This window comes from Cinclus cinclus, chromosome 1 (assembly GCF_963662255.1).
Source record: "Cinclus cinclus chromosome 1, bCinCin1.1, whole genome shotgun sequence".
Classification (NCBI taxonomy): domain Eukaryota; kingdom Metazoa; phylum Chordata; class Aves; order Passeriformes; family Cinclidae; genus Cinclus; species Cinclus cinclus.
In genome coordinates this window covers 112,575,068-112,588,876 of record NC_085046.1, presented here as the reverse complement: position 1 = coordinate 112,588,876, position 13,809 = coordinate 112,575,068, and the positions used below count along the sequence as shown (strand labels likewise).

Here is a 13,809-nt window from a genome sequence, read left to right as displayed (position 1 = left end):
ATGCCTGTATCCTACAAATCATTATTAGAATGTTAATAGTACTTACTTTAAATAAAGCAAAATCTTTTTTCTTTAAGAAAAAACTCTTTCCAGCACCCCCCTGCTTGGATAAAATACTGTCTCTTGGAAACTTCAATGAGAAAATATTTCCTCTTGAAGGTGAATATCTTGATACAAATCACGAGTAATCTACCTGCGACAGCCATAATGTGACCAGAAATGTCTTTCTGATGGTGCAAAGATTATTCTTCCTTCTTAGGGTTTTTGATAACAACTGCTCAGCTTGTACTTCAAGAAAGTATAGTTAAAGACATTTCCATCTTCAGCTCATCTAAAGCAGGTTGCTAGAATATGGTCATTATAATTTCAGTTAGACAGAATTCCCCCCTGAGGAGCTGGTTCACAGAGGATGGCAAAAGCAACCTCAAAATTTGGACAGACCTCGATCAAAGCACATTAGCTGAACTTTTCCATTTATTTATTCCCACATTGCCAACCCTGAACAACACTTCGGCTTTGAAATGTACTTCACAGTTGTTATAGTTTCTCCACAGAGAAATTATTCTGTCCCTGCAATGTGTCTTTGTTGTATCTGTTAGTGTTTCAAGCTTGTTCCTCAGACCAAGTGCTGCCTGTCATGCTTATGTTAGTGAAGGTGTCTTGACAAACAGTACACGAGGTGTGATGTGCTACATGGCTCTTTTATCTCTGTTACCATGTAGGTAAACAGACAGAAAAAGTAAAATTGCTTTTACAAAGTCCTTTTCAGAGGCAGTTGGAAATACTTTGTTTAAGTAACTTCCTAATAAGCTCACACTTGCTCAGGATGGGTTTCTGCATTCAGACATGACAGCTGCAGTGAAAACAAGAAAGGTCTTGGATGCAGATCAGACTCTGGTTAGACTGGGAAACATGCATTTACAACCCAGGAAATCATTATTTTCGTGGCAGATAAACACTGTCTTTGGTGTTGAGGATCCTCAGGGAGGCTTTTTGTTAGCACATCCCTTCTGAAGGCCCTCTCTGCTTTAAACTGGTACAGAGGTAGAATTAGGCAGCCTTTGGACAGGCAACTGAATGAGACTGCAAAGAGCACCTCAACTGCACATCTTTCCTTGCAGCTAAGGCTTTTTAAACAATGCATCATTTATTCTCTGGAAGGTACAAAGAGAGCATGAAAAGACAGAACCAAGGACTCCTATTTTCAGTTTTGTCCTTGCTTTTTTGCCTATGCTTATCATCCTTCCTGCAGCAAATTCTTTCCTGTTGCTCCCTGTTTCTCTTAAGAGTTGTTTTTTTCCCCCGGTTCTTAAGGTTAGTGATGGAAAAGCAATCATCTCTACTCTGGCTGCAGTGAAGTAGCTGCTTCCAGGTAAACATTGCCAAGGTTTGAATGTATAATTTCAAAGACCTGGGGGTTATTTTGTCTGGTTGTGGTTTTCTTCCCATTCAAACTACATTTTATTCCGAGCAGTGGAATATACTGAACAGCTCTGATTTAATTTTCATTAAACCAAGGTGCTCTAGGAGGTTTTCATAAAGTTGCCGTATTTAAAATAATTATGTAAGAGCTTATTGCTGAATATAAACAGTTTCTGGAAACTTATTCCCTTGCAAAACAAATAGTGAAGCTCTATAAAAATCATCATTTTGGAAAAGCTTCTCTTGTTATGAGAGAAAGAAATAAATCATCTAAGATGAAGCAATATTTAAAATAAGGGGGAAGGAAATGGAAAGATTATTAGCAAGTCTATAACTGTACTTCTAGCACTTTTTAATTACACAATGCATAAATTTCTCAGGCACTTGCAATTACATTTTATTTTTGTAAGCAGAGTTCCAAATATATAGAAAATTAATTTTTAGCCATAGTTTTCTATTTAGCATATTGTAGCTACAATTCTGCACATGCAACATGCAATAAAAACATAAAACTTGACAGTCAGGTTTTTTGTCTAATGATAATAAAATATTGCCAAGTTAAATCTTCTGTTAGAAAGTAAAATAAAATGGAGTTAAAAACTTTGTAATTTAATTTTGGAGCAATTGAATTAACATACTATGTTATAATACATATATAATATACTGTGAACACTGCTGAAGACATAGGTTTTGGACCCATTCATTGCAATAAAATTGCTGGGAAAGTGGTTGAAGATTTTATGTAAGATTTGGATGATTTTCATTAGTTTAGTAAATGATTTAGATTGGCTGATTCCTTGTGCATATTAGTATTATAGCTTTTAGTGCTTAGCCACATCTTGAGTTCATAATATTTTTTCTTTACAATCTCATATAAAAGAAATTATATGGTTAAGCCCATCATTTCTTCATTTAGTGTCATAAATTGCTTCACTTTATGTGTTTACAAGTGATTTATACATATGTGCAAGCATAGCATCTGGTAATTTTACTATTACATGTTGAGGGGGTCCATAACCCTTGCCTGAGAATCGCATTGGGTTCCCTAGACAAGGTGCAGCATCCCCAGCATGGGAGCCAATCTTCTCCTCATTCCTATTAATATCCTATTTTGGGTCAGATTTTAAGAAATTGCTGCAAGATGTTTTTCTGAGTACAAACACATTTTAACAACAAACGAAGCAGTTATTTATGTGGCTTATGCCACATCTTTTTTTCCGTTGTCTAAGAATTAACATTACTGATGCCTTTATTTGCTTTGCTTTTCTTCATGGCCCCTGACAGTTGTGTACTTCTTAGCAGGCACAGTGGAATTTCTAAAAATGCTTGCAGTACACCATAAATGATAAATTCCTCTTGCAGAAGCAGTGGGAAACATTGTGCAGAGTGTGCAGGAGTCTCCTAAAAGTAGAAAAGAGAGGAACAGAAGAGCAACTGATACTTCAATAATGAACATGTTCCTTCATTTAAGTGGTAGCATAAACTTGATTGAGGCAGCTCAGAAGACAAGAGCAAATGCACAGTGAAGTTTGCGTCTCTCATAGGGACATGTTAAAGACTACTTTTCTACTTTTTCAAAGTAGAAGAAAGTATTTTTGCAGAGCACCTGTGATTGATGGGATGACTGATGGGGAGAAGTAAGCATGGAAGGAAAAGAAGCTCCTGACTTAACATCCTCAGTGATGTTAAGCTTGAGAAAAACCAGCAGAACCTGGACTCTTCCCAAAGTAGTACGGGAAATCTGTCTTAATTGTAGAACTGTTTTGAAGAAATAATCTAATGTAGCATGTAGGTGTTAATAATAAAGTGACATATTGGATGAATAATGGCATTGTATATAAGTCCATTTGTCTTTCAAATGCTACAATAATCTAGAATAGGTATTCATTCTTGCTTTAGGCATTTCCTTATCCTCCCTCTCTGAATCAGCTGGTGAGTCGAACACAATCCTTCCATGAGCAGATCTAACTGGTGAATGGAATTGGGTCCTGTTGACATGCAGCAAGTGGGGTCATCTGCTCACCTGTTCTAGCTTGCTGGAGAGCTTCTGTCTTTTATTTTGCACTTTTTCTCCTCAATTTTCAGGCCATATTTTGGAAAGAAATCTAGGTTTATCCATAATTTCTGTATTTGCTTTGCTTTTCCTACCCTTAAGATTCTTTAGAACTTCTTCCTTTGCCCACTTATTTCCTTGTTTTAAACTTGACTGGGTTTGGTTATATTTATGATCAAAATCTTGAAGCAAGATTTTGCAGGATGCCCAGTCCAGGAGAATTCTATTTGGCCCACTCTATGCTCTCACTGCACAAATAATTGAAAGAATGGTATAAGTTTCTATTTCTGCCTTGCCAGATTTAATTCTGACAGGTAACAATGTTTGCCACCTGCCCACACACATTATGTAATAATGTCCTTGAAAACAGCTGTACATCATCACGTCAAGAGACATAATTTAAGATCCATCAAAAATAGAGTACTTGACATACGTGATCATTGGTTTGATCTAGAATGGAAAGTCTGAAATAGTGGATTTGTTCCTGCATTTTACAATGGATATTATTTTTTTCATGAATGCTTGTAAGTGTAGTACTGTAACTCAGTGGTAGTGGTTCTTAAAAACATGGAAAAAATTAAATGTGTAGTATAGCCACTGAGACCCACTTCATTTACTGCCTAGTCACAGAGGATGGAAACTGGCCATCTCAGATTTAATCAACCTTGAATAAAAGCCCAGTAATTGACATAGGGGAAAAAATTCAAAATATGATTGCTAACTACAGTAGGGCTTATTAGAGTGATTTCTGCATTGGTTCTGCAGTCATATATTCTGATTTGGCTTGGTTTATTTAACTGTGTTCTAAGTAATTTATGCCACAATTTATTTAGTTGGCGACATATCTTGGTGTGTTTTTGATTTTAGTGTATTTTAAGTAAGAGTCAGGGAACTCTTCATCACACCAAGAAAGTTTGTCAACAGAGTTGAAGTTTATTCTGAGTTTTTTGGGAATAGCAGTCTTTGAGATATTTAGCTATTAAGTATTCTCTTTACCATATATAACCTCTGTGAAGAAGCATATCAGAGAAGTATCAAAACTTAGGAAGAAGGGGAAAATCACCATAATCTTTTGAATCTTTTTCTTTTAATGCTTCTTACTCTTTAGAAGATCTGTTTGATGAGTCTTTTTTAGATTTGAGTCTGGGTTTTTGAAATGGCCAAGGTATCTCCAAAAATGAGACCTAGGTGCTTTTTCTCTTTATAATAAGTTTACACATTTAGTTGTCCGAATTTCCCATCACATGTTGCAACACCACAAACCAGCAGTGGTCTATGCCACTAGGTCTTGCTGATAGTTGAGTAGCTTTAGCTCATCACAGAGAACAAATGTCAAACTTTAAGGCTCATCAAATATGAAGACAATAGCTTCTATAGGTACTTAATATAAATCACATGATGGTTTTATATAGCATTCTGCTGCTATGTCACTATGCCAACCAGAAACCAGCCTTGTTATTTCTTTAGCTTAAGATCCATTTTGTAACACAGATTCAGTGAGTGAGGCATAAAAGCCCATGTGTAATTTTTCAGCTTCATTTTTAAGGTGACTACAATGCAGAAGTGAAAAATACACCTTGGGAAGTACATGTCTCTCCTGAAACAAGAAGGGAAGCAGGCTCATGGTCCTCTCAGTGTTCCAGGAAACCAGTGTCTTCAGGAAAGTAAGGTCTCAGTTTGCAAATTCTCTTGTGCAGCTCTTCCTTTTCTGTAGGTGGGTGAACGTCTACCATGATAACCCAGACTTGTTAGGATCTCAGTGCTACCACATTATCAGCAGTAAATAACAACAATCAATCAGCACTTCCACTATTCTAACGTTTTCCCACTGATCTGAGTTGGCCTCAGGAGGCAGGGATGTAATGCAGAAGGAAAACACCTCAGAGCTAGAGCTGAGGAGTGCTTACCCATCAGGTGCCACGCAGTGTAGCCCAGATTTCCTCCCACAGGGATCTGCTGCCACACTGGCCTGTTGTGTGTCTTCCATCCAGTAAGAAACATAAATATACACTGCAGCATAGCAGGGGACTGTAGCAACACCTGAGCCTGTAATATTCTATTAAAACATCTTACACTGTCAGCTATTCATTTGGGAAAATCTCACTACTTGTATCCAAGCCCATTGCATGGTTTACAGCTCCCAAGAATTTTGCCAGATATTTAAATTATTAAGCTACTTGCTCCTTATTAGAATCAAATAGCTTTTCTTTTCCTTAATCTACACCTTAAAAAAATAAAATACTTTGGACATATCTTCTCTAAAGGAAATCCCTAGTTTTGTTTAAGGACTTGAAAGTTTTGGTTGATAATCTCTTCCCTTACTGATCTGTCTAGTGCTTGAACTAAAAATTTGAATATGGGAGCATAAAGGAATTTTAATCTATGTTTAACCCAAACTACTCCTATGATTTCAGCATACTTTGTTCAACCGATACCTGTTAAAAAGTACTGACCTCCATTTTTTAAAAAATGCAAAAGGGTTCATGCTATTTTGTATATCTTTTACAATAAAAGAAACAGTATTTTTTTGTTTCCCCTTGCTAATTTGTATTATCTGCTAACACAGTGTTCACATTATCTCTCGGGAATATTTATTTTTAGGTGTTAAACTCTGATTTAGGTGTTAAACTCTGATTTTTCTGAATGGCTTGTCAGTGAAGAACCAGTGCCATCTCGGGGCTGAAAGCTGAAAGGAGGGGAAGCATCCAAAATATCAAATACAGTTGGGGATAATAGGAATCAGGGGCAGGAAAAAGTCAAAGGGGGAAGAAATTTCCAGCTAACGAAAATAGTGTGAAGGAGAGCACAGAGACACACAAATCCTTGCCTGGAGGCAGCTGGGACTCCACAGGGCTGCCCTGCTCTGAGGAATGGTGTAGAGGAGAGTGAACCTCTGCAAGCTGACATAGCCTCTGCTTTATGTCAGTGACACCTGCCCAGTCCTCCCCCAAACCCGTCCCTCTGGGGGGCTGATTGACTGGAAGTGGGAATGTGCAGCACCTGCTGTGTCTTCAGCTGCATCCAGACGTCATTCTTCCCGGGAAGAATTCTAACTGTACACTGGAAGTGGATGCTTAAAAAGAAACAGAAAAATGGCAAGCAGGTTTAGGATCACACCTCTAGAAAATTCTGACCTTTATTAAAGCTATTTTAATTCTGCTTGTCATAGAATTATGAATTTTAAGAATTTTTGAGGAAAAGACACCTTACATAGAAAATTGCATGCTCAGTGTCAGACATGACAGCAGAAATTCAATTCCACTCAGTACCTTTGCTGAATAATTTGTCTTTGAACTCCCTCTGGTGGCATAGAAATTTTGTAAGTAGAAAAATATTTTGGAAGCATTTGTGGAGCCTCAAATACCAGTAAGTTGGTGGTTTGTATGTTTTCTTCATGCTTCCTAAAGATGACTATTAACAAAGATGGGATAAATGGAAAAGATATAAAATTTATGCAGAATTTAATTTATTTTTCTTTTACGTTGCAAAGCAGAAAAAGCAGTTGCCTCGTGTTGCAATAATGTTTTAAATTGGCAAAACAACGTAAAAGTCTTGTTCTGTTAAGAAATAAAATTTTTCTATTGTCCACAGTGGAACTATTTTGAAGCAGAAAGAGGCCAAACAGCCAAGGGGACTGGGGAGCACTGTAACTGTGAAGAGCTTTTCTGAAGGATCCTTACTGCCACTGGTGAGCAATTAGACCTCAGTCAGGGTTAAGAACAGAATTATTTCCCTGTCATGACTGGGGTGCTCACAAAAGCAGCTGCTTACCAGAAAGAGCAAAAGAATCACAGCCTCTTTTAATGCTGACTAGTTTACTTTGCACATGTGAACACACAGGGCATTTGCCAGCTGCAAGATGTGTGCTGTGTGTTAGACAACAACATCAATGTTAGACTAAATGTTGGTCTGTTAAATTCAAGCCTATAAACTGCTCTTTCATCTGCTGTCTGCACAGGATGAATAGAAGATCCTTATTTTCTCTTTGTTTAATCAGCAATTAACTTAATTATGTTTTAAGATTTTGGGTGTCATGACATTGAATGGGGCCTCATGGGACTAGTCTGGAAAAGGAATGTTTACATTTTTTCTAGGCTCTGAAAATTCCAGAACTTCAGAACTTGCAGAGAAAAACTCCATCTGCTTAAATACAAATAGGCAAAATTAGCATATCCTTCATTTAAGATAAAGTCCTTATGACAAAAATATTGCTAAAATATTGGACTTAAAAATAGAGTAATAATTTTCTTTAGAAATGGGTGTACATATTTTGGCAAAGTACAAGAAACTGTGTAAGATTTTGCTCTCAAATTAGAACAAAAGTATTTTTTCATTGATAAAAAGAAGCAGGAATTGAAAACATCCTGGAACTGGAAACACAGGAGTGGTGGTCAACATCACCTTTGGGTTTGGGACAGCTGAATCAGGAGTATCCAGGTAAAAATTCTGTTGCTGGGAAAATATGCAGGGTGATTTTTAAACACAATTTATAGAAAACTCATAGTCCTGATAGAATATCTGTTTTGCTAGGTGTCTGTAACCAGAGCTCCCAGGATGTGTCTCGGCCACCAAGGGACACATGGACTCAGATTCCTGGCTGAAGGGGTGCTTGACAGTCACACACTCTGGGTCTCTATAGCTTGCTATATAGCAATAATAATGAAATTATTTTAGTGATTTTAATGAAAAACAGTGTAAGTCTTTTAGAAGTCAAGGCATTGAGAAGTTTTGGTGCTGACAGTGCACCACAAGCTGGTTGTGTTTAATCACAATTTTTTAGCATGTGGGAAGCTGAATGATGACTTAGAAAAAAATGACACCGTTCTCTCCTGCCTTGACTTATGAGGCTTTACTGCAATCAAATCAGCAAACACCTGCTGTCATCCTTTGTTTTCATCCAAGGCTCACACCCTTCTGGGTCCCAGAACTTTTCCCATCTCTGCTTTCTGCAGAGCAAGGCAGCAGGCATTATACAGGTGTGTGCTCCTTGTGCTCTAACTAACCACAATCCTGAGAACATAGCCCTGTCTGCTCCTTCCACCTTGTTCACCCCCAAGAATCCCCTCCCCCTTCCCCCCAAAATCTGCTGCATGCTTTTAAGCAGTGGACAACAGTTCAAAATGCTGAATTTAACACCAGTCAGGGTAGTACAAAGAGAGGGGAAGGATGAGGCATAAGTAGCCAGAAGATTTGTTTCTATTCTATTTATTTATTTCTATAGTCTGTTTTTCCTCTGCTTTTCCTCTGGAAATCTACATCAAATATCTGCAATATCAGTTGCAAGTTATGGTTATGCTGTGGGGAAAATTGATTTATTTTTATTTTACTCATTTTTGTATATATAAAATACTTCCATACATAAAAAATACTTCCTTACAGCAACTCTACTGTCTCACAGTGTGCAACTGTTCATTATAGCTGATTAAAAATGGTCTGAACAGGAGAATAAATTCCTCCTCCAGAAATAAGAAATGTTTAAGTGGAGCATGAAGAACAGGTAAGATGTGGCTTCAGAATGAGAAGGAATTTAGTGAAGGATGATATCACCTATTAGAAAAAAGACATGCAGCCCAAGACATTTTGAAGTGAAATTTGCTAATAGACACTTCATCGCATATTTTCCCCTTTGGAAAACAAAAAATGACCACGGGGAAAACATTGAAATGAAGCACTGACTAAGAGGAAAGGTATTTTTTAAAATGCTTTCCTATTTCCTGAGAAATACAAAGATTTTAAAGAACCCTCTCGACACTGATCTAGATTAGAAAGTCCTTTATTTATTTAAGAACTTGAACCAGATTAGATTGCTCAGGAATAGTTAAAATTTTGGTATTCAAATCTAGATAAAAATGGAATAGAAATCAGACTGTTCTTATAACTTACCACCACTACCACTCAGTGTCTTAGAAATGCATTCAATGTATAGATACAGAGTAGGTCTTCCAGAAGCACAACAAAGCTACCAAAGTTTCAATGATATTTCTGGGGGTAAAAAGGAGCCCTGACAGCTGATGAGACAAAGGTAGCTGCATAGCAGCATGACCAAAACACTTAGGTAGTCACTATCACACTGTTCAAATCTGTGCAACTAAGGTGACAGTTCGACAGGGAATTTTATTTTACTGCCATTAGTCAGTTTTCAGGGAAGGATCACAACTAATGAGGGCACAATGGTGCTGCACATGTCTGTTCTGAGAATAGAACTGTTTATTTTTTAGGCCATATGTAGTCTTTAAGCAAATAATGCTGTTGTGAAGATGATGACTAAGGAATAAAAGTGAGGTGCTATGTGTAGCAGCAGCCTAAAAAGAGAGATTTTGCTGCTTTGTCCATAGAGGCTGAATTCTGTCTCTGTGGCAAGATCACCAGGCAGCTGGTGGGAAAAGGCAGAAAGATGAAGTGTGGGACACTGGTTCTTGAAGAACATCTTTTCTGTGTGGTGTGGAAATGGGTGCTCCACAGTTTTTTTGGCTTGCTCTTTCAAATGACAGGTTCTGTGTCTGATGGGAGTCAGATTGTACACACCCCCAGTGAAACAGAACAATATTGTCTTTCCCCAAAGGAATCCTTCCATTTCCATAACATCTAGACTGGGTGTTGAACTTAGCACTGACTGTCTCAGGGAAAAATAATGTCTTATAAGGAGAAATGATTTAATTGTCAACACACTTGTATGTTATTAATAAGTATCAGGCATGCATAGTTGCTAAAATCTGTGAGTAAAATTTTAATCTGGCATTTTTGTGGGAAGATTTAGTGAAATAAACTTTCCATATGCCTATGGCAGAACTTTAAACTGCAGCAATGGGAAAGGACCTTGTGCAAGGTCTCTCAGGAGCAACCTGCATGTGCCATACAAATCCTTATGCACCTCCTGAAAGTCATCATGACCTCCTGTGTAAGTGGAAATGCAAATCCTTAATCACATTTCCCACTCTCTGTATTCAGTTGAGGGGAAAATATCTAACAAAACTTGTGTTACAGTGATTTAGCATCTGCACTATCACATTTAGCACTGCAGGGAGGTGCAGTGAAGACCACTAAGATAAGAAATGTTAAGCAATTGCAAATATTTTTCTCAGTCCTCAACATTTTTGTAATTTTCCTTAGAGGGCTAAAAGAGGAGATGAGACAGGAGGAAAAAAACCTCCTCTTGCAGTGTTTGGACATGTGAATTTTAGTGAAACTTTCATTCACCCTCTCTCTCTTCCATCAGGCAAAATTAACCTACCATTTGAATATTTTAAAACGTTTTTATTTCATTTCTCCTTCTTAACAAAAATATTAATAAATCATACCAAGAAATGTAAGTATGTGAGAGATAGTTTAAGAGTAGCCTAACCACTGCAAGTTTTTTGTGATTTCTCAGGGAAGAACTCAGGATATTCCCCCTGTTTCAGAAGAATCTTTTCAAACCCTTAAAAGGTAATTGGTTTTGAAGATGTCCTCTGATTTTGATTTCTAGGACCACAAACTAAATATCTGTAAGTGCAACAGCCCATAAACACATGACAAATAATGAAGTAATCACCACTTCTCATATAAACAATAGCTGCATTTTTTATAAACTACAGTGACTAAGTGCACAGTTAAACTGTTTTCTGCAGCAAGTGGCTCCAAATCCATACCTGTGTCTTTTATTCACTAGGGTGGGCTTGCCCTTTTTTCTTCAAGTTCAGACTGATATCTCTTTTATATGCTGTCAAGGATTTTGATTACCTTATCTTGCTCTCTTGTAAAATGAAATTAGCTCAATACCTTTATTTATTCCTTATCCTTTGGAGTTATTGCTGAGTTTGCAAGACTTTGGTAAGCAGGTCATGTAGGTATTTGTCCTGGTTTAGGGAAAATACAGGGAGAAAGTCTCTGAATGGGGTCCCTTTAGGAAACAGATTCAAGCAGTCCCTCCCCCAACTGGTTTGGGGAAATATTTCCTCGGAGAGAAGTGGAAAAAAAACACAGTCCAGGAAGCTTCTCTGCCTCAGCTAGCCAGAAACTAGCCAAGAGCAAAGGAGAGCTCTGTCCTGCTATCCACTGCAGACTGCACAGTCTGTGTGAAGGATGCAGAGGAGCAAGTGCAGTCTCTGATAACAAACTCTGCACCTCTTCTCTCCCCCTTCACTACTGGAACCAGCCTTAAGGCTGCATAAGTCAATATCCAACACCAACAGAACAGATGACTGCGGATAGAAGCATCATAAAGATGGAAAGGACAGTAGGAAAAGACAGTAGGAAAGAGGCTGAGATATTATTAAGCAAGACACTTGGTAACACACTTTTATTGAGCTTTACAAATCACTGATAATTGAGACAGTCCTGCGGCTTGAGTTCACAAAGCAATGCTTTTAAAAATGGAAAAGGGACTCATGGCAGGTCTGTGAGCTCCAAACCCAGGTCAGAAAGAACATTAGAGAGAAGGAATCTAAAAAAAAAAAAAAAAAAAGGCAACAAATAAACTAACAAAAAAAAAAACAGGGCAAGGAAAGCAGTGCTAAGGAAATGAGTACAGGACAGCTGAGAAAGGTCCACCTGGGCCCAGTTCATGTCTTGGGCAGTGAGACAGCCTGAAGCCCTGTGGGTCATCACAAGGAAACTGGAGAGAAAGCACTCTCTGGGCTGGGATCACCCAGGAAAAGCAGGTGACTCTGAGAGGGACACAGGACAGGACAGAGGGCTGGCTTGGCTTTATGAGGCCATTCTGCGTTCCATCAGCTTGCGAAAGCTCCTCCGGAAGCTGTCATCCAGAAAGGCATACAGGAAAGGGTTGAAGCAGCTGTTGGCATAGCTTAGGCTGGTGATGAAATAGGAAATCCCAATGACGAGTGGAGTTTGTGGTATGTCCATGATGAGGGCCACCACCGTGCTAAGGTGAAAGGGAGTCCAGCAGAAGAGGCACACACCCAGGATAGCAGCCACCATCAGTGTCACCTTTCTCTTGGCTTTGTCCAGAGCTTTTGCATTGCAGTGGAGCTGCACATGTCTCAGTCTGCACAGCATGGTGGTGTACAGGGTGCAGATGGTGGACACCGGGATGACAAAGCCTAAAATAAGGGTGTAGATCCGACTGCCTTTCCACCACACGCTCTCAGGGTGGGGGAACACGAAGACGCACTGGGAGCGCCCCTGCTCCTTGTGTATCTTAGCAAAGACAGTGAAGGGCAGGATGATGACAGTGACAAAGGACCAGACGCAGAGGCTCACAATCTTGGCTGCTCGGTAGGTGCGGTAGGACACCTTCCTGGACTTGGTGGTGGCTACCACAACAAGGTAGCGGTCAATGCTCATGACAGCGAGGAAGTAGATGCTGGAGAAAATGTTGTATTGGTCTATGGAGATGATGAGCTTGCACATGAACTCTCCAAAGGGCCACTGCAGGAGCAGGTGGTCAGCAATGTTGATGGGCAGCACCAAGGTAAAGAGCTCATCAGCAATGGCCAGGTTGAGGATGAAGATGTTGGTTACTGTTTTCATCTTTGGCGCTTTGAGGATCACATAGATGACAGCAGTGTTGCCTGTCAGTCCCACGGCACAGATGACTGAGTAGATGACAGGCACTGTGATGTAGTACCTGGGGCTTAGTGGAGTAGTGGACATATTCAGACTCCCATGTCCTCTCCCAGTGCAGTCTGCACATGAGGAATTAATTTCAGGGAGGGAGGAGTTCTCCATGGCCACCGGAGAGGACGGCTGGGCTCAGTGGTGGTGAGGATGACCTGGAAGTAGGAAAAAATAGATGAGACCTCTGCTCTTTGCTCTGGCACGTCCATTCACCAAAATCTCACATATGCTGCCCACTGTCACTCTGATGGGACCAAAGGAAGATCACCAAAGGCTTAGCCAGTAGCCATGTGTCCTAGCGGCTGCCCCTTCCCTCCTCCCACATCGTGGGAGCTCCGTGCGGGGTCAGCGCTCAGCCTCGGGCTCCCCCGAAGTGACCAGAGCCACCCCAGGGTGACAGCGCTCGCCTGGGAGCCCAGAGGTCCGACCCGGTCGCTTTCCTCGCTGGCACTCGGCGGCGCCTCTGGGTCGGGGATGCGCGGACTGCGGAGTTCCTGCTCTCGGGGGGAGCCGGTGCCCTCTGTGTGCTCCCCAAAAAGCAAAACGTAGCCCCCTCCCCGACGGGACAGAGCGCTGTGAAGGGGGAGCAAGGATGCACTGACCTCTTCCACCCCGGCTGCGGCGGTGCGGCTCCCGGAGCGGCGGGATGCGGTGCCGGGTCCGTGCAGAAAGGATGTACCGGTGCCGCTCCTTTGCTCGGTCCTGAGAGTTACTGAGTTATCTTTGCTGAGATCCTGAGCCGGGTCCGTCTCGATCTGGGCAGCAAGAAACAGGTA

The 13,809-nt window shown here is 40.1% G+C and overlaps 1 protein-coding gene across 1 annotated transcript; it reads right to left on the bottom strand.

The window, feature by feature from the left end:
• Positions 1-12,160: 12,160 nt before the first annotated feature.
• On the bottom strand, positions 12,161-13,144 carry NPBWR1 (neuropeptides B and W receptor 1). Its single transcript, XM_062501670.1, has one exon. It carries the CDS (start codon positions 13,142-13,144, stop codon positions 12,161-12,163), a length of 984 nt encoding a protein of 327 aa, XP_062357654.1.
• Between the last annotated feature and the right edge of the window lie 665 nt (positions 13,145-13,809).

What these genes read in the sequence shown, in the direction of transcription:
- NPBWR1 (XM_062501670.1), bottom strand. Translation starts at nt 13,144, where the DNA reads ATGGAGAACTCCTCCCTCCCTGAAATTAATTCCTCATGTGCAGACTGC.